This window comes from Penicillium waksmanii (assembly GCF_028829765.1).
Source record: "Penicillium waksmanii strain IBT 27052 chromosome Unknown utg000002l:1.0-3326099.0:1.0-3328782.0, whole genome shotgun sequence".
NCBI classification, from domain to species: domain Eukaryota; kingdom Fungi; phylum Ascomycota; class Eurotiomycetes; order Eurotiales; family Aspergillaceae; genus Penicillium; species Penicillium waksmanii.
In genome coordinates this window covers 1919581-1939823 of record NW_026643249.1, presented here as the reverse complement: position 1 = coordinate 1939823, position 20243 = coordinate 1919581, and the positions used below count along the sequence as shown (strand labels likewise).

The 20243-nt window shown below is 48.4% G+C and overlaps 7 protein-coding genes across 7 annotated transcripts; 4 read left to right on the top strand and 3 right to left on the bottom strand.

The window, feature by feature from the left end:
- Positions 1 to 267: 267 nt before the first annotated feature.
- On the top strand, positions 268 to 1426 carry N7481_002411 (E3 ubiquitin-protein ligase; the record flags this gene model as incomplete). The annotated part of the gene is made up of 2 exons (XM_057261630.1): positions 268 to 1277; positions 1345 to 1426. 2 exons carry the CDS (start codon positions 268 to 270, stop codon positions 1424 to 1426), a joined length of 1092 nt encoding a protein of 363 aa, XP_057126562.1.
- Positions 1427 to 1954: 528 nt separating this feature from the next.
- N7481_002410 (uncharacterized protein) lies at positions 1955 to 6912 on the top strand (the record flags this gene model as incomplete). The annotated part of the gene is given in 10 exon segments (XM_057261629.1): positions 1955 to 2435; positions 2450 to 3042; positions 3066 to 3193; positions 3230 to 3707; positions 3764 to 4774; positions 4828 to 5398; positions 5465 to 5847; positions 5911 to 6097; positions 6167 to 6437; positions 6495 to 6912. 10 exon segments carry the CDS (start codon positions 1955 to 1957, stop codon positions 6910 to 6912), a joined length of 4521 nt encoding a protein of 1506 aa, XP_057126561.1.
- A 5027-nt stretch (positions 6913 to 11939) lies between these two features.
- Positions 11940 to 12563, top strand: N7481_002409 (dipeptidase; the record flags this gene model as incomplete). The annotated part of the gene is made up of 1 exon (XM_057261628.1): positions 11940 to 12563. The coding sequence occupies one exon, from the start codon at positions 11940 to 11942 to the stop codon at positions 12561 to 12563; it is 624 nt and encodes a 207-aa protein (XP_057126560.1).
- Positions 12564 to 12740: 177 nt separating this feature from the next.
- Positions 12741 to 13436, bottom strand: N7481_002408 (GNAT family N-acetyltransferase; the record flags this gene model as incomplete). Its single annotated transcript, XM_057261627.1, has 1 exon — positions 12741 to 13436. One exon carries the CDS (start codon positions 13434 to 13436, stop codon positions 12741 to 12743), a length of 696 nt encoding a protein of 231 aa, XP_057126559.1.
- Positions 13437 to 13906: 470 nt separating this feature from the next.
- N7481_002407 (uncharacterized protein) lies at positions 13907 to 14415 on the bottom strand (the record flags this gene model as incomplete). The annotated part of the gene is made up of 2 exons (XM_057261626.1): positions 13907 to 14068; positions 14134 to 14415. The coding sequence occupies 2 exons, from the start codon at positions 14413 to 14415 to the stop codon at positions 13907 to 13909; spliced, it is 444 nt and encodes a 147-aa protein (XP_057126558.1).
- A 1402-nt stretch (positions 14416 to 15817) lies between these two features.
- N7481_002406 (C2H2-type zinc finger protein) lies at positions 15818 to 17746 on the top strand (the record flags this gene model as incomplete). The annotated part of the gene is made up of 5 exons (XM_057261625.1): positions 15818 to 17102; positions 17175 to 17315; positions 17365 to 17441; positions 17494 to 17584; positions 17643 to 17746. The coding sequence occupies 5 exons, from the start codon at positions 15818 to 15820 to the stop codon at positions 17744 to 17746; spliced, it is 1698 nt and encodes a 565-aa protein (XP_057126557.1).
- Positions 17747 to 18484: 738 nt separating this feature from the next.
- N7481_002405 (uncharacterized protein) lies at positions 18485 to 18889 on the bottom strand (the record flags this gene model as incomplete). Its single annotated transcript, XM_057261624.1, has 1 exon — positions 18485 to 18889. The coding sequence occupies one exon, from the start codon at positions 18887 to 18889 to the stop codon at positions 18485 to 18487; it is 405 nt and encodes a 134-aa protein (XP_057126556.1).
- Between the last annotated feature and the right edge of the window lie 1354 nt (positions 18890 to 20243).

The following is a 20243-nucleotide window of genomic DNA, read 5'->3' as shown; positions in this document are numbered from 1 at the left end:
CATCGAGATCCACCATTTCTTGACCATATTTCACCTCCTCTTGCTCCTCGCCCGTCGCTGGTGTCTGTTGCTTCTGATCCTTCAGCATTTCGCTTTACAGCTATATCTCATGCAGGTACGTTCCACCTCCAGGGCACTTCCAACTTCAAGTAGGAGTACCGATCTTCCGCCTGGATATATTACTCTACTCAATACTAGTATGGTCTACCTAGGTACCCAGGGCCGGTCCACTCGAAATATATTCTCCGCCACAACCTACTCCCCACCATGGATGACTACGACAGCGAGAAGCTTGCGTTACGGCTCCAGTATACCGATCTCCGCGCAACCTTGCAGTTGCTCCGTGACGATCGTGACGCACTCGACCTGACAGAAGTCGAAAAGTCTCTCGCGAAGAGAAAGCGAGTGGACGAGGCCCTAAATGACCGTGAGGTTGCTCTGATTTCCCTTGAAACCGAGATTGAGAGACAGGAGAGAATCGCTGAAAATATCTCACTGGCTCTCGAAGTAAATTTCGCCATCGAAATCAGCGAAGATGAACGAATAGGACTCGGATCTGGCAAACGAAGCAAACACATCTCCCGCAGCGGCCCGGAAGTAGTATGCCTACCAGATATCGACACCTTCGATGACCCCGAGTCTAAACATAAGTACCGAGCGGGGCGTGTGGTCATCGACTTGACCGGAAGCGATGATGAAGACCTGATTCTGACCAAAGTTGACACCAGGCCATCAGCGAATACTCGTTCGAAAAAAAAGAAAGACCGCGAAACTGCCACCACAGCATGCACAGCCTGTCTGGACTCATTCAAGGAATCCGAGACCTTCGCCGGGAAATGCGGACATGCATTCTGTCGCGAGTGTCTGAGAACCATGTTCCTAATATCGATGCAAGACGAACAGCTTTATCCACCCCGCTGCTGCAATGAACCCGTCAAGCCGAAGAGCTTACTCCAGATACTAGACTTCGATCAGATCCGCGCCTTTGACGAGAAAGTCATCGAATATTCCGCCAAAGATCGATTATACTGCTTCGAGCCAACGTGTTCGAAATTTATACCCAAGACAGCAATTCACCAAGAGATTGCTACCTGTCCAGCTTGCAAGAAGCAGACGCATGAACTTTGCCGCTCTCCTGTTCACCCCGGTGTTGACTGCCCGATGGATGAGGCCTTGCAAAGCTTGCTGAAGGTTGCTAAAAAGCAGAAATGGAAACGCTGCCCGAAATGTCACGCTATGGTTAGTCTGTCTAGTGGATGCGCTCATATCTGGTGCCGGTAAGTGCCTATGGTTAATCGAAATGGGTCCGTTGGGTATGCTTGCGAAGTAACTAATGCCTTCCAGTTGTGGACATGAGTTCTGCTACGAGTGCAAGAAGGTTTGGAAGACTTGCAAATGCCCTACATGGCCTCCTGGATATCGCTAGGTCGTCGATCGTGATGTGTTTGGAAGGAGTATTCACCGTAAATAATCTGCACAAAGTGACATGTCATTCTAAGCGGAGATATCGTAATAATTGGCACGAATATTCATTTGTACCTTACTACGTACACATACCACGAGATCTCAAGAGTGTAAAGAATGTGGAGTCAGCTTCCACTTCGTATGTTTGACTTGGCTCTTCATCGTGGAGAGGCATGGGGAGCAGGTATCACTGATCGCCAGGGCTGCGGGACGAAACCTCGTTCAATGTAAATACAGTACATAGTAGTATTTACTGAGAAAGTGCAGCTTGCATATATCCACGCCTTCTTGGTATGCCAAGTACCGAACACCGAACTGAATGGGGCCATGAGGCATGAACCGGGCGATCGGTTCCTCCGATTCCTCATATGCCAAGCACCGAGCCCCGAACTTTTTAATTTGCACGTTGGAGAGCTGGGAATATGTATAAAGCGGGCTCTTAGGTTCTATCGCCCTTCTGGACTCTATCACGATTGACAAACGCATCACGATGAGTCATGACCTTCAAACTAACGACGCTGCAGTGAGCAGAGAATCTTTACAGCCCAAACATCATCATAAAAATCACTCGGAAGCTGGACAAGGGAACAATTTAGGTGACGCAGTTGCACAGGTTGCGAAGCAATTGTCTTTATCTTCGGCCTCGGAAGAAGGGCACATGCACTTATTACAACCGACGCCTGGGGGTAACCTCGACCCTTTATCACCCGCATTTGATGCCCGGTTTTGGGTCAAGGAGTTCAACAGAGTGCTAGAATCGGATCCTGATTCTGCACCTCCTCGATCCCTTGGTGTTGCGTTCAAACAACTGGGTGTATTTGCATATGGAACTGATGCTGAGTTTCAGAAGACCACAGCAAGTGTCGTGATTGAAACCGCGACCTACCTAACACGATGGCTCGGTGGAGATCGACAGGGCCCACGGGTGGATATTCTACGCGACTTCGAGGGGGTCGTTGAGAAGGGGAGATGTTGCTTGTTCTAGGCCCTCCCGGCTCTGGATGCTCGACACTTCTCAAATCCCTGGAAGGGGAAACAGCAGACTTGAAAGTGACGCCGGAGTCATATATCAACTTTCGAGGCTTAGAAATTTCCAAGATTCGTTCTTCACTTCGCGGGGATGTTTTGTACAACGCCGAGCTTGATACTCACTTGGCACATCTAACCGTTGGTGAGACTTTGACATTCGCATCTCGTGCAAGCTCTGTTAGACATGTCCCAAGTGGCTTCACTCGCCAGCAGCTGGATACAGTTCGTCGCGATGTCATGATGGCGATCTTCGGCCTGAACCATACCATCGATACTCGGGTCGGAGACGATTTTGTACGTGGTGTTAGCGGTGGAGAGCGAAAGCGCGTTAGCATTGCAGAGGCATCTCTTACTGGAGCCAAGTTCCAGTGTTGGGACAATTCTACCCGGGGCCTGGACAGCGCCAATGCTATCAATTTCTGCAGCAACCTACGACTCCAGGCAGATCTTCTTGATATAACCTCGGTGGTCACCTTGTATCAAGCACCACAGTCAGCCTATGATGCAAGTCTCCAATTCATATTTCTGTCCTTTCGCACTTTTTCAAAGGTTTCTAACAGTTGCAATGGTAGATGTTTGATCGGGTGACATTGTTATATGAAGGCAGACAAATATTCTTTGGTCATATTACCCACGCAAAAGGTTATTTTGAGAACCTGGGATTCTTTTGTGAGCCTCTGATATACCCCGATTCGACAATGTTCCAAATCTGACATGTCTTGTAGCTCCCCCCTAGACAAACCATCCCCGATTTCCTAACATCGATGACGAGCGCGGAGGAGCGCAGGGTGCGACCCGGGTTTGAAAGATCCGCACCTCGCTCAGCAGTAGAGTTTTCAGAACGATGGCAGTCAAGTGAGCAACGGAGGAAGCTACTTCTCGAAGTGGCATCGTATGAGCAGAAACATCCCTCAGAGATTAGAATGGTGGAATATGACAAATCTCGACGTGCCGAACAAGCGAAGCAGCAGCGTGCCAGGTCTCCCTACACCATATCATACTTCCAACAAGTTTTTCTGACTCTATGGCGTGCCTACCGGAGACTGCTTGCTGATCCAGGGTTCACGATAGCGTCCCTCCTTTTCAACGTCATTATGGCGTTGATTCTGGGAAGCATGTTCTACGATCTCAGCCCTGACACCTCTACCTTCTACTACCGTGGGGGTTTAATATTCTTCTCACTGCTTTTCAACGCGTTCGGGAGCCAGCTTGAAGTAAGTAGGCCCTGTAATCTTCTCTTTTATCTCTTCGTTAACTAATTCGATTTCAGGTCTTGACCATCTATGCAGAGCGTCCCGTCGTCGAGAAGCAAAATCGCTACGCCTTCTACCATCAGTCTGCCCAGGCCATCGCAAGCTACTTCACCGACCTGCCCTACAAAATAATCAACATGTTTGTTTTTAATATAATAATCTACTTCATGGCCGGGTTAAAGCGAGAAGCAGGTGCTTTCTTCTTCTTCTGCCTTGCTACACTTCTCACCACCCTGATTCTATCGGCTCTCTTTCGCACATTGGCTTCTATAACCAGGACCCCTGATCAAGCAATGATACCTACTGCAGCTCTGAGCCTTGGACTGATGATCTATACCGGATTTACTACCCCGCCAGCATACATGCCGGGGTGGTCACGTTGGATGGCGTACATCAATCCTCTTTCATATGGCTTTGAGGCCTTGATGGCCAACGAATTCCACGGCCGAGATTTTCCATGCGCAACCATGGTACCCAATGGGCCAGAGTATACAAGGCTGCCATCCGCATCGCAGGTATGCTCTGTTGTTGGTTCGGTGGTCGGCTCCAATATTGTCAATGGAGATGACTATATCGGCAAGTCTTTTGACTACCACGATGTCCATAAATGGAGGTCAGTAAATGTGAAAGAATTTCAAGAAATGTTCCGGCTAACAAAACCATCGGGTAGAAATATTGGCATTCTCTTCTCGTTTGTGGCTTTTCTTTTCCCTGCCTACATCTTAGCGGCTGAGTTGGCAAAACCTCCCAAGACGCGCGGAGAAATTCTTGTGTTCAGCCGTACTAGGGGCTTTCTCGGCCCAAAAGATATTCAAACCGTGGATTCGGAGAACCAAGAAAAAAATCGTCCCGTCGTCGCAGATAAAGTACCGTCTTTGCCTCCGCAAAAAAATATTATTTCCAAGTCTGGGAGGGATATCTTTCACTGGGAGGATATTTGCTATGATAACAAAGCCAAAGACGGGACTCGTCGCCTCTTAGATCATGTTGACGGCTGGGTGAAACCCGGTTTGTCGACAATCCTTATGGTATTTTCTCATCCCTGTAATAATGAACATTAAGATCTAACAACTACCACTAGGGAGTGTCTGGGGCAGGAAAAACGACTCTCCTAGATGTTCTGGCAACCCGTGTTACCACTGGCGTCGTGGGTGGCCAAGCAATGGTCAACGGAAAGCCCACAGACCCTTCCTTTCAGCACAAGGTCGGCTATGTTCAACAACAAGATCTTCACCTAAGCACTATGACGGTCCGCGAAGCTCTGTGTTTCAGTGCCCTTCTTCGACAATCCGCGGAAGTACCCAAGTCTGAAAAGCTCAACTACGTGGAACATGTGATCGATACGCTAGAGATGCGAGAGTTCGCAGATGCTGTCATCGGTGTTCCTGGGGAGGGACTCAATGTCGAGCAACGGAAGCGCTTAACGATTGGCGTGGAGCTGGCCGCTCGACCCCAGCTTTTGGTCTTCTTCGACGAACCGACATCGGGGCTGGATTCGCAGACATCATGGGCAATTTCAGGGCTTATCAAAAAGTTGACTAACAGTGGCCAAGCAGTTCTCTGCACTATCCATCAACCGTCTGCTATTCTTTTCGACCAGTTTGATCGACTCCTACTCATCGCACCGGGGGGTAAAACCGCCTATTTTGGTGGTTAGTGATTTTCTTTTCCCAACGAAATTCCATTGGTTTGCAATCACTGATGATATCATAATTAAGATCTTGGTTGCGGTGCTTCGACTCTCATTCGATATCTCGAGAAGAACAATGCGACTCCATGTCCAGCTGGTGCCAATCCAGCTGAGTGGATGTTACAGGTGATAGAGCCGCATACGAATGGCACCAATGGACCGGATTGGCACCGAATATGGCTAGACTCTCCCGAGTTTCAAGCTGTCAAAGAAGAGCTTTATCATCTGCGAACCCCGCATGCAACAGACCGCACAAATTATGACGGTATCACTAATGAGAACAGTTCACAGCACCAAGAATTCGTGGCCTCTTTCTGGTCTCAATTTGGACTAGTACTTCGGCGAACCTGGACGCACTTGTGGAGATCTCCAACTTATATCTGGTCAAAAACTATATTAATCCTTCTTTCGGTTCGCAAACCTTTCCCATGGCTCTTCCTGCTACGCACCGGCTAATGTTATTTGATCTTTCAGTCTCTCTATCTGGGATTTAGCTTCAACGCCGATAATTCGATTCAAGGCCTTCAGAATCAGCTATGGGCTATTTTCATGCTACTCGTTGTGTTCATCAACATCAACGAGCAAATAATGCCTATCTTTCTGCCCCAGCGGGCGCTATATGAGGCACGTGAAGGGCCGTCGAAAATTTATAGATGGACAAGTAAGTCACATTCAAGACACTAATAATCATGGTAATGTCATAATCGGATATAATTAATTCTTCTCCTAGCCTACCTACTGGCAAACGTTTTTGTTGAGCTCTTCTGGCATACTCTAATGGCCGTTATAATGTACTTTTGCTGGTACTATCCCGTCGGCTTCGTCCAAAATACCACCGCCGATGATCAAGCCATTCGCGGATTTGGCGTTTTCCTTTCGCTATGGGTTTATCTTTGGTTCACCAGCACATTTGCCCACTTTGCCATCTTTTGGATCGACCTTCCCGAAACCGCTGGCGTACTCACTAGTCTCTTTTGGATGCTGTGCATCCTATTTTGTGGGTGAGTAAAGCCCTTTTTAATTCCGTTTCCTTGCAGCACACTAAGAAGTGAAAACAGAATTGGTGTACCGCTGGCCGACCTTCCGGCCTTCTGGAAATTCATGTACCGTGTGTCACCAGCCACATATCTCGTCGGGGGTATAATGTCGAACGCAGTCGCAAACGCGGAAGCAAGTTGTGCTGATCACGAGATCCTCCGAATGGGTTCATTTCGAAACCTTACTTGCAACGATTTCCTCGCCCCATATATCGACGCAGCTGGCGGTCGGGTCCTGAACCCTGCATCGCAGGATATTTGCCAATACTGTCCATTAGCCACGACGAACGAATTTCTTGAACGATTTCAGATTTCTTACAGCACGAGGTGGCGAGATTTTGGGCTGATTTGGGTTTACATTTTTGTTAATATACTCGCAGGCCTTGGGCTTTATTGGGTTTTCAAGGTTCCCAAAGGGAGGGGTAGCAAGAAGGCTTAGGCATTTTTGAACTGAGCACACCTCGCAAGGCTGGTGTTCATACATAACTACGCGGTAGCAGAGGGGATAAGGAACGGAAGATAAATAGACAGGATAATCCATTGTCCATTTCAATCTTTCTTCTCTCGACTGGCTTCTCGGAATCCTCAAACAATCCTCTAATATATTCAAACTCAAGGAAAACCACTTGGCCACTGAAGTTCGTCTGCACATGAGTTTTCTCCCCTAGATTTAACGGGCGGCCCCTGTAGTCAACAGGTATCATAAGTAGCTTCTTACCACCTCTACTCAGCCATTCCACCTCCCCTTCCGGATACAAGCTGAATTGAGACGGTTCAAAGCCAAGGGGTGTATCCAGCATCTCTGTTGCCGACTTGTAAAATCCCGTGTCCACCTTAGAAGGACTTCCCATCAGGCAAGAATATCACTTTTTCCTAACTAGCCTCGGGGTATTGAAGGTGTAAACATGGATCCCAATTCTTTCCGGTGCCTGTAACACTGCGAACGAATGGAAGTCTGTTTCCCCAGTAGCGGGTGTGAATCTCCGAATTGATTGGGCTGAAAGATAGTGCACCACCTTATGTCTGTAGAGGGGCTTTCTCTATGAGTGGGAGATTTCGGAGAATAAATCGTTCCGCATCTTTCAGAAAACTCAGAAGTTGTGTCTGAGCAGGGTTTGGCGTTTGCTGAAAACAATAGTATGAATTAGATCGACGGGAATTAATTTCCGGTCGATCCAGTCCCAGCTCACATTTCCGGCCAGTGCCATCGAGGTGGAGACGCCGATCCACCCATCAAGCAGAGGTCGGCTGTCAGGTGTGGTTAAGTTGACTGCGTTAGTTACAACTTACCTTGGTCAATATCGTACGAAATAGAAGGTTCAGACTTTTTTTTTCCAATTTATACTGTTCTTTCTCCGACTTGACTCGTATCACCTGGTCATTGATCCCCGTCTGCCCCAGCTGAGTGTCCCAGCAACAACCCCTGATCCACCTCCACCAATCACAACTTATGATCAACAGCTTTATGAGGAACATGATTATCATATGTAGCATTTAAGGTGACAAGAAGGATTCGAACGACATCATCCATGTGTCGAAAATTCTATCCAAATAAATTTATAACCTTAGAATTAACCTATTCACAAAGAACATAGTCATGAAAGCGGTGCTGTCAGTATTGTTAGCATGTTATTTTCGGAGCTCGGTGGATGAGACGGATGAAGGTTCCCCCGTGGCCCCCAATGGCCCCTCGCAAGTGAACAATTAGACCACCTAGGCACTCTTTCAAATGTACCACATAGGTGCCGCCATTACCGCAGTTCAAAATGGATTATAGGCACCGGAATCCATGTCCCAGGTCCGTAGTACGACTCAACCAATCCTGTGATCAATGCCGGTCCCGAAAAGTTCGATGCATAAGTATATATCTCACCTGAGCGTGCAAACGCGTCTTGAATTTGTGACAGCAGTACGCAAGCTGAACCAATCCCCTAATTGTCGATAGTTGCCGAGCCCTCAAGAAATGCGGGAGAATCGTCCACCTGTGTTCATTGTGTTGTATGTCCTCGCGGCTTTTTATTGATATGTCACAGTTACTGATACTCGTATGAACTCGCATAGAATCGCAGAGAGTCTTGTCAATTCAGTCCCATGAAGCGGAGATTTATTCGCAAATATACTACGCGTACATAGCATTCCTTGGAGAACGTACGCTACAAATCTAGGTAATTAACTGATTTCCGTCTTAGAACACACTCCGAGTCCTCTGGCTCAATCTCCGCTTCCAAATGGTGATGATCTCCCTATCGATCGTATTTTACGAGCGGGGCCGCAAAGAATCTATCCATTGGACCTATCCGACGTGGACTTTACCGTGATTAAAGTATGCCAGCAACTTAACTCCCCGTGGATAAATTACTAACCTTCAAGCTACAAAGGCCAGCAATGAGCGAAGTACTACTCTGAAAGCGACCCGACCATGAGACCACCTGACCTGACGAAGATAAAGCAAACAGCTCTAGTATCTCATTCTTCACCGCAAAACGCATCAGTTCATTGGCGAACCGCCTAGGCTCCCCTATACTGACGGAGCTTGTTCAAGAATTGGAAGATATTCTTGTATCACGAGTCTGCTCTGATACTGAGCCCTCGCTCGAATTCAGCTTCCAGCCACCTTTGGATCGGCACCAAGCCGACCAGTACATAGATGGTAGGTCTAATTCCAAGTAAGCCAAACGGAGCTCATCACTAATATTAACAGCTTACTTCCGCAATACCCATCAGCTTTACCCGTTCCTTAATAGACAAGATTTCACTTCGCACACTGTTGAATGCCAGCGTGGCGGGATATCAGATTGTGGCAAAGCATGTTCAGCACTATACCATGCTGTCCTTGCCATTGGCAGTCAGTACTGTGGTGGTGGAAGTTTTAAACCAGGCTCGGGGATAACGTGGAGCTTGTTCCAGTCAAGTCTTGGTTTCCTTCCGGACCTCCTGATTCCTCCGTATTCATTAAAAAAGACACAGGTGATTAAAGCTCCTTTTTTTCGCTTTCAAACACTTAGCTAATGACTTTCAAGGCCTTGATAGCGATGGTGGGAGCCTCCGACCTTGGTTAATCATTTCGACAAAGCTAATATTCAGCCGACAGTCTATCTTAGCCATGAATCCTTGCTGCCTCTATCTAGATCAAAACCTGATATTCGAGGCCGCTAGAATGGCACACAAACTCAGATACCACAAATCTTCGAGTCTGAAAGAATCTCACTTGAGAGCATTTTGGACAATATACCATCTGGAAAAGATCGCCTCCTTCTCCGATGACAACAGCTCTGTGTGTCACATTCTACATATAGCATATTTCCGACTCGAAATGCTTCGTTCTAAATTTCTAACAGAAATCCTTAAACAGACTTTTGCAGATGATGATATCACATCTGGAATTCCCACTGTGCCGGAGGGACTGATGATACAAGATTATGATTGGTTTTTGTCCGCCATTCAGCTTGCAAGATTGACATCGATTACCTACAACACCCTTTTTACGACAGGTTATTCTTCGAGACCAGAAACCGTCCGTTTGGCTTCTATCCAGAATGTAAGACGCAGATTGGAAGAATGGCGCTTATCTGTACCGATGGTATTTCGCCCAAAAGAGCCATTTAGAGCGAGCGAGCTCGAGACGCCAACAAGAAGAATGATCGCGATAGAGACACACTACTTGTACTACCATATAGTGTTCGGCGTGGAGCGCGTGTCTCTCCTTATTGATTCCGATGGTAAGCCCCGATGCGGAGGTAATAAATGGGAATTGATAAACGCAGCGCGTAGTGTCATTGACCTGCTGCGCTGGGTTGATATTGGTCCTCATATGCCAGTTTTGTGAGCATCCTCGCTACTTCCAAAATTTCCCCCCAATGGCGATCGCAACATGAAATCTAATAACTAGGTCAGCATTCTAGGGCTCATGCCGTTATCTGCAGTCTTTATTATTTTTGATTTTGTGATTCATAATCCCTGCCACAAGGAGACCCCTCACAATCTAAATCTGCTTGATCAGGCTGCCGAGTTCTTTGGCCAGATTGACTACGCCTCTCAAGGGGGGCTTCCGGGGAATATCATATCAAGTTTTACTGGGATTGCCCGGGAATACGTTCTCAATCTTTCGAGTGAAATTCCTGCAATCAAGGTTCCAAATTCACAAATGCATCAGGGAATTCAGCCTCTCTGGGATTATGCACCCGACATAGATTTCAGTGACATGAACTCGGATGTAAGTTAAACTTCTTCCATCCACTATTACCTTCGCTCACGAATATACAGCTTTTCTTGATAAGCGCCGGGCCGGAACAGACAGATTGCGATTCAACCCTACCACCCTCGACTTTCATGGACAGTGAAATGTTAAATTCTCTCGTATCAGACAACACTGAGATCATGGACAATCAAATACAGGACCTCAGATCTGTTTTTGGCTCTGTTTTTCCTGATCTAGGAGGTCGTGTATAGTCGAATTCCCAATGGGTGGATTCTACATCGGGCCGTGGATGGATATCGATCTAGCTCGGAAGAAAAGTCCACTCGGCTTTAAATACAATTGCAATGCGCCCATGAGCTGAAATCGCATCATTGTGCATTCTTTAATCAGATAACACAATTGAAACTTTCCTGATTCTGGCATTTTTCATTAAATGGAGGCCGTGCCACAACTATGGTACTAGCCCCTCCAGCACATATGTTGATTGGTAATACATTAAAGGCCACATATATTCAATTGTGAAGAAATAGATGACTGCCAGTGCTTCTCCTCTCTCACTTTCTGAAATCGTCCTAGTATACATACTGCCCACTATTAGCATCCTTGAAACTGGCGAGATCTCGTGACTAGGGATACCACGCTAACCACAATCACGGACAGGCGCTGTTGGAGGCCAATTCTGGTCAGTATGTGTCCCGTGTCTGAGGCCTGCTGAGAATTTCTCGACGGCGGAGTATTCGGATATGGCTCGGGACGCGACTGAGCAGATTGATCTCACGCTTCGATTGGTAGAGTCGTATCCGCGTATCTTTCAACTTGTTAGCGGGTCGGATGAAGTGAAAGGTGCGTATTGCATGCTCGATTGGGATTGAGGGGTATGTTTCCCTGGTGAATTTTGAGACTTGAAAGAATTTTATTTCTGGTTCTTCCTTCTTAGGTTACATATGGCGGGTAATAGTATTGGAATCATTCGCGCATTTTATAGTTTAGGCGTGCGATATGTGAGTGACAACAAATGCAAGTCTATTAGATTGAATGTGCTACTGATCCTCTTCTGAGCCAGTGCACTCTCACTCACGTGTGCAATAATGCGTTTGCAGACAGCTCAACCTCAAAAGTGGGACCGGTCCATGGCGGCTTGTCGAAACTTGGGCGTTCAGCTGTTATTGAGATGAACAGATTAGGTACTTATAATCCTTTTCACAATGATTACATCGACCCCGAGAAACGCATGCCCTGCCACCATAAAGCTAACCAGAACCAAAGGAATGATTATCGATTGCTCGCATGTTTCTGAGGACTGCGCAAAACAAGTTATAACTCTAACACGTGCGCCCGTGATGTTTCCGCATTCCAATGCCAAATCAGTCTTTGACAGCGCACGTAACATCCCGGATGAGGTGATCGACTTAGTGCGTGAAAACAATGGCATTATCATGGTGACATTTGTGCCTGAGCATGTGACGACCAGACGATCGGAAGCGACGATGGACATGGTCCTTGATCATCTATTCTATATCGCGGGTCAGATTGGCTGGGAACATGTTGGCCTTGGATCTGATTTTGACGGAATTGCATCTGTAATACCAGAACTGGAGGATGTGAAATACTACCCGCGATTGCTCCAATCCATTCTCGATCGGGGCGCGACGGAAGAACACTTGACTAAAGTTGCCGGGGAGAATATTTTGAGGGTGTGGAAGGGCGTTGAGGAAATTCGCGATCAAATGAAAACCGAGGGCGTGCAGCCTGTTGAGGATGTCTGGGAGGATCGAACTTGGTGGCGATATGATGAATACTATCAGATGCCCGATCCAGATCCTGAAGATAAATTGGGACTGGACTGGTATGGACTTCTACCCCCAAAGGAAGGTCTTTGTCTTAAACAATAGTTTAAATTTCCCACAAAGAATACAACACTATTTCCAACTTGAACTTGAGCCCTGAAAGATACTGGTAATTCCCATAACATGCCTAGACTAGCCAATGGGCCATGCTTATTCACATTCGATGTTTCCATGTGTATTCGAATTGAAACGAGAGCCAAAATACATCTCTCAACTTCAGGCTCATGGCTGTTTATCCGCCATGCGCGCCATCGAAGCAATCTCTTCACCGGGCTTGCTATAATCCACAAACCCAAACTTAGCATAAAGCGGCGCACCCTCTTTACTAGCATCAACATAAGCCAAAACACCCTGGGAATCTGCAAGATCACAACCCCATCCAACGAGCATAGACCCAGCACCACGACGCTGATAATCCGGATGTGTTGCAACAGTATCCAGGTCTGACAAATCGTTCTCGTAAGTGAGTGAATATGGGAATGTCATCCCCAAAAGCCGCAGGAGGAAGTGGTGGGGGAACTTACAAAAATGCTTCTTCTCACCCATAACACGCTTTCTATTTTCCTCTTCCTTCCGGAAAAATTCATCGCACAGAGACGAGGACATTTCCTCGTGCCAAGGTGGATAGCGACCACCGCGCTCTTCGGGCATGGAGGTATCCCACTTTGCGTAGGCGGCGATACGGGGTCGGCCTTGTTGATCTGCTGATATGGGGTCGATTACTTTGATGTATTTTTGGAAGGGTTTGTGGGTAAGGTCGTGCCGGTTTGCGTCTGTTAGCCATTGGCGGACGGCGGGCGTGTCGGGGAAGACGCGGCGGAGTTCTGGGTCCGTGAAGGCTGCGAACCAGAGTTCAGTAAGAGCAGGCGTATCCTCCAGCGTCAGAGGCTCTAATTGTAAGGGTGCTGGGGTCGCCATGTTTGTACTAGTATGTGATCTGTTGTTGATTTGAGTGAAAGTGTGGCGTAGTATGGGCCAGGAACAGCCAGGTGCGGGGAACCCGGTGGCCGGTGCGGTGCGAGTCCCGATCGGCCCACCGATGCCGATGATCCCGACATGACCTGGTCCCTGGATGGGGAAAATAGTCAACGATTGAGATACTCCTAGGAATGTGCTATTTTGGCGAGGGGAGCTGGTAGCAATCACTAATGATTCTCTAAAACTAACCGCAAAGGCTTCCAATTAATAATATGTACTCCGTATTGGCGCTGAACTACCGAAAATACCGACAAAGTCGACGCTTGAAGAACTGTTCAAGAAAGGGAGGAAAAGATGAAAAAGGACAAATGCAGCATGTGACACATGCACTGGATGCAGCAAATTCCCGCAGTAGAAAGAACCCCCCCCCGGCAGAACTCAGATAACTCCCTCTGCCACAAATGGCCACTCTATTGATAAGCCGCCACCTCCCTTTGGTCGTCCTGGGCGCGGGTCGCACGCTCTGTCTCACTAGCCTCATTGAGCGTCTGAGTCTGAGTCTTCGCCTTTTGCGCTGCCAGTTTGGACCCTAATTTGCCCTTGTTGCCGGAAGATGCGGTCTCGGCCCGTTTCTATAACCCCACAGCGATTAGCATTAGCGCGATCTCATCCCCGCGTTGTAGATCGCCGCGCAAACCATGGTAGCTGGGAGCTCGGCATTCCGCAAGACAGAAGTGCGTGCAGCTTCGGGTTTACTCACCTGGGCAGCAATTGCGGCATTGGATCGGGCTTCGTCACTATCGCCTTGCGCTCCGGCGTTGTCGCCTAGTGTTCGACCCGGGCTATTCTTCCAATTGGCCTTTGCGGGGACGGAGGCTCGTGGGGCAGCGGATTGATTGGAGGGATTTGTTCCGACGACGCGGCCGGGACTGGAGAAGGCTTCGGGGTCGTTGGAAGCGCGCGAGCAAATGTTTCCCATTGTGGGGGTGGACGGAGGTGCGGAGTTGGATGAAGTTGCGGGGAAGGGAGAAGGTAGAAGGGGGAGAAAGGGGAGAGGTTGGTGGTCGGGTGATAGTAATGGTGATGGTGATGTGATGGAGGAAAGAGCGCATAAGGGTGATAATGCAACGCGCCTTCCCCTTTGGATTAGAGTGATATGATTTGAACCTAGGGAAGGAGCACTCAGTTACACCTAAAGGTAGGGGTGGAGGAAGGCGGAAGGGGAAAGGGAGATCCGCGGTAAGGCGGGGCACGTGGGATGAGTCAGCAGAAACTAAAGTTATCGATAAGATAGTTGATGCCTCAGGCAGAGACAACAGTTTACACATACCCTGACTACGTACCGGAGAGAACCTATCTCTATCACCAGATACTAGTACAGCTATGGTTACCGAGTCGTCTCACCCATGCGACTCATTTGACATTTACGCTTTCCCAGTTCCCAGTACTATTATATCCACCGGGAGATTCCCATGATCGCGGGGAAGACATGCTGAGTCATCCGGCCAGAGGGTCTTTTTTCCCTCTTTTCCACGAGGTCATCGGAATGTTGGCCGGTTCGACCTTTCTCCTTCTGCGCAACCCTAAGAGCTCCTCCCCTCCTCCCAGCAATATATACTCCTACACCTCCACCATGACTGCGATCGGACCTGGTTGACCGCTTTCCAACACGCGCACTACCATTCGCCACGTACAAACTACCACTGCGACTACCGATATGACGCCTAACCCCCAAGGTCCTCACTCCCCCATTGTCCCAAGGTCCTCATCCTCACAATTGAGAAATCGCAGAGGCTGCTTCCCCCCCCGCCTCCCCTGAATTTCGATTTCGATTTCGATTTCTCCTACTGGTTTCAATCTCGCCTATTCTTTTTTTCTCTCCTACAAGGTCCTCGTTTTTTACCCGGGAATCTTGTGCTGCACGACGATCTCTCGCCAATTTCTCCGATTGCCTTGCTGATCCTCGACCAACCGAGTCGATTCGCTGCCCACGGCGCATGACACAACTGTGAGACGAGCTGCATATCCTCTGGATGGCCACATATGAGCGCATACTCTGATCTCATTTCTGGAACGACATACATCGAAGGGTGGATGCTACTGTGGCCTTGCGATCTCCCGGTTACGTGATTCAACGGCTATCAACCGGATATCGTACCCTAACTACGGAGAGTACCTGGTTCCACGATAACTCCCACTAGCCGGTCGCACACCCTCCAGACTCTCTTTCTGCCGTGCCTGCTCGTTTCCTTTCTCTTTACCCCTTGACTTCCCCCCCCTGGCGGTACCTGATCCTCCGGTGACACCGGTTTTTGGCCTTACCCGTCTCACCATCCTTTCCCTCATCTCATCTGCCCCTCCAGACGTGGTCCGCGCGCACCATGTCGAATCAACCCCAAGGCGGAGATTTCTGTCTCGAGTGTCACTGGGAGGGTTTTAATATCGATGGGAAAGCCTCCGGTGACAGCTCGGGCTCCCATTCACAGTCCCAGTGGGAGTGTTCGCAGCCTGAACTCCACACCGCGCTTGCCGACAACAAGCCGCCTAACAATGATTGTTGTGAGGCCGAGGATTGCGCGCTAGACTGTGGGTCAGTATGTGAAGGCCTCGCAGACTGCGACGCTTCGACTGTCTGCTCCGTTGCTCAATGTGACGAGACTCATTGTGAGAACACAGACCCTGCTTGCTTCGAAGACCACTGCTGTGACGATACGAACGATCAGGACTGTGCCTTTGACTCCTTCTTCGGGCTTAATACCCCTTTGTCCCTGGACACATCCGGTCTCTTGCCGTCAACTGCGCCTGTCATGGCCCCTGATCTCGTCGATGACCAGGGCAAGTCGCTAGACCCTACCCTCCCAGGTGCCATCGATCCCTGCTACCACCAAGATTTTCTCCATTCCTACCAGAGTCATGCAAATCATTGCGAACACAATGTTGCTAGCCATTTTGAATGCGATGACTTCCAGAGGGACCTGCAGGGGATGTTCACACATCAACCATTCCCTCAGCAGACTGAAGTCAACCCCCAAGACGTCTTCCAGATGCTTGGGATGTGCCCAGATTACACTGTCTGCCACGACCATGTTGCCCCTCCCCAGCCAAGCGCCAGTGAACTTGAGAAGCCCGCGCAGGAAGAGATCCCTCTCGGTCTCAATTGTTTCCATCCCGAGCACCACCATGTCCATGGTTCTTCCCATGGTTCCTTCAAGAACCCCAATGATTTGAATCTCCATATCCCACGAGGACCTCTTCGCAACCACCATAGGTGTAGAGTTCATCATCACCACTCCCACCCCTACTCGCCATACTCCCGCCACTCCCGTTCGAGCATTAGTTCGCACTTCATGTCAAGCCCCGGGGAGACCCCGCCGCCGCTGGACGGAGGCATTTCGTCAGTTTTGACGACTCCCGACTTCTCCGCCGAGGACAGCGACTTTCATACATGCAAATGGGTTGTCAATATCAATGGGATCAAGGCACCATGCGGGATCACTTTCACAGATTCGGGTGCTCTGCAAGATCATCTTGTTTCGACACATATGAACACTGTTGATGGCGCCAAGGGCAATGGGTATTACTGTTGCTGGGAAGGTTGCCATCGGCCCGACGAGCCATTCTCTCAAAAGTCAAAGCTTCAGGGTCACTTCTTGACGCATAGTAACTGTGAGGCAACTTTACTCGTTATTCCCTCACTGACAACTCACTGACAACTCACTGACAACTCATCTTCTATAGATAAAAACTTTAAATGCTCTGTTTGCGGAAAGTCTTTCGCTCGACAGGCAACTCTAGATCGACATGAGCGTAGTCACCGCGGTGATAAACCGTATAGGTGCAAGGATTGTGGGAAAACATTTACCGATAGCAGTGAACTAAGTATGTCCTGTTCCCCTCTCCCCTCATGTACCAAGCTGACCTCTTCAAGAAACACACTCCCGAACCCATAGTGGTGAAAAGCCGTTCCAATGCACGTTTCCAGGGTGTAACTTCACGACTGGCGATGTGAGTATTCCAAGATTACCCCAATTGTCGCATATCACTAACCTCCCGATAGTCATCAAACATGTCTAGTCATAGGTTGACACATGGCGAACGAAAACACAAGTGCCTCTACCCGGGATGTACTAAGAGTTTTACTCGACCAGGTATTTGTCATCTCACCCTACTTGAAAGTGCTACTCTAACTCCTATATTTATCAATAGACCAATTGAAGCGCCATCAAAGAACAACACACAAAATAGAGACCTCGTCGCTTCTTTCACCGAGTCCCGAAGACTTCGCTCTTACACCTTTCGGTGTTGTCTAAACGAATACGAAATCCTGAAACCTCCACAATGATACCCATCGAATAGTAGCATGCATTACCGGCATACTCTTACGACTACTGAAATCGCGCTGTGCGTGAAAAGGCGTATATCATGGCTTTCTGGGATGGGGGAGTTGAGTCACTGGAACAAACCACTCTGAAATAGCAGCGTGTTCCTTCTCATCTCAGGTCCCCGGGTGGTCTGGCGTTATTTGATATTGTGAGAAAACTTCACGACATCCAGACTCCGCTTTATCTGGATTATATCTATGAGAGGGATTATTTATCCTGGCTATTTCTATTTTATCTTTAACCTGCCGTCCTTACTGCTGCGTGTTATGTACTGGATTCAACTGCAGTGATGATATTGGCAATGATGATATGTTAATAATGATCTTGATACCACGGTCGAAGACTGAATCTTGTTCACCTTAAAACGATCACAGGATTCATCTCAGACATGCAATAAAGATACCTATACACGAATACTAGTACCACACTATTGTAATAAGTCCCCCTTGATAAGAATAGCCTTGCCTGTACCATCACATCGGCATATCTCAATCTCAATCTCAACCCGTAATAGCGTACACTAGGGTCACGGTCACAGTCACACCCGGCATCCCCGAGCTAGGCTAGAAACCACACCACACAACAAGACCCTACTCATCATGAGCCCTCTCCTCAAGAATCTCAACAGCATTCTTCAACTCCCGAACCCTCTGCCCAACCCTCCTCCTAACCTCCCCCCCTAACCTCCTCACTAACCCCCTCCGGATCAAAATTCGTCTCAACAACACCTGCCTCAGCCCCGCTCTCACCCGCGGCAGCGGCAGCGGCACCACCATCCCCATCAGCATGTGTCTTCGCAACCTTGGCCCCGGTATAAAGTTCATAAACTGTGACGAGTTGATTCAGCGCGTCGCGCGCTGACTCCCGGTCTGAGGCGGCGTAGATCGTTGAGCCGTCTGTGGAATCGGTTGCGATTTCGAATTCGTCTTTGGCGATTTCGTAGAGGTCTTGGAGTTCTTCGATTAGATTGTCTGCTGTTGCTGTTGCTGTGCTTGTGCTTGTAGCGTATGTTCTGAGTTGGGACGCTGAGATCCAGGCTGGGGTTGAGGCTGAAGTTGATGTTGTTGTCATGCGTGCGCGGAGGTTTATGTGTGCTGCATTTAGCAATGGCACGGAGACGGTACGAGCCTGAGCTTGAGCCCGAGCCTGAGCTTGAGCCCGAGCCTGAGGCTTAATCCCCGCTGAGGTATCCCTGGTCAGGTTTCTGGATTGATTGCAGTTTGAAACGCGTGGGACTGAGATTGTGCTTGTATTTGTGCTTGTTCGCGGCGGGTTCGTTCGAATGCTGCGTAGTCGGAGCGAGCGTGTTCCGGTGCGGAGACTAGGTGATGACATTGTTGCGGTTGGGGTATTTGCAATTGATTGAATTTTTGCGTGGAATAGATAGCTTCCCAATTTGATTGATGCTTTTTGTTCTGTTCTGTAGTGAGAATGAGAATAAGTTGATTTGTTGCGACAGGGAGAACTAAGGTGGCTCAACGACGCACCTTATCATAAATGACGTAGTGTGGTATCACGTGCTGATAGGCGCCGTTGGGTTCCAGGTGGGCTGACCTTTCTTGCCCTAAGGGGACAGCAATGGTACGATTAGTGATTTGGGAAGAGTGGAAAGCAAAGATGGTAGAGTCAATTGATATTGTGTGGGTTATTGGGTATGTTTGATGGGAGTTGTAAAAATGTGACTTGACGCAACGAACTTGAGTGTTGAAGGATTTAGCCAGGACCCAAGATTGAGGAAGCTTACCACGAAATACTAGTAGTACTCTGGAGCTCTTATTAAAGGAGTGCCAATTTAGGTTTACATTGCATGATTACATCGCCGAGAAATCATTGATCATACGACTACTTCGGTTGGTCTGACCGCAAATCCTTCGAGTTCTTTGGCGAATTGGCCCCATATTATGAACTGGCAACTTTCAAAATTCTAGTATCATGATGTTAACTGTTAGCTATTGAGCCTCCCAACTACTCTCGCAGCTACGAGTAAAGAACTACTAGTGTGGTTCAATAAATATTTTCCAGCATAGTCGATGAATATTCATGGGACTTAAATTAACGAAAATAATAGACTTGTAATAAACCTTGGAACAAATCAATTTATCCAAAGAAAATTGAAGAAGAACACGCACGAACTTTCCACTCGAACCGAAAGCCATAGGAACTACTCAAGCCCCACTCACACATCCACGCCCACCCCAGGCACAGGGCAAGGAGGTATAGGGGGAGGAATGACGCCTCGTCTTGTACCTGTACCTCTACCTCTACCTCTACCTGTACCTCCTGTGCCTGTACCTGTACCTGCGCCCGCACCTGCAGCTGCAGCTGGTACTGCGTAGATTGCTTGCGGGGCAGCCCCAAGTTGTTCTGCTTGTGCAGCTATTCCGGCTGTTGACTCGCCAAATTGTTGTTTTTTCCTTGACGAAAT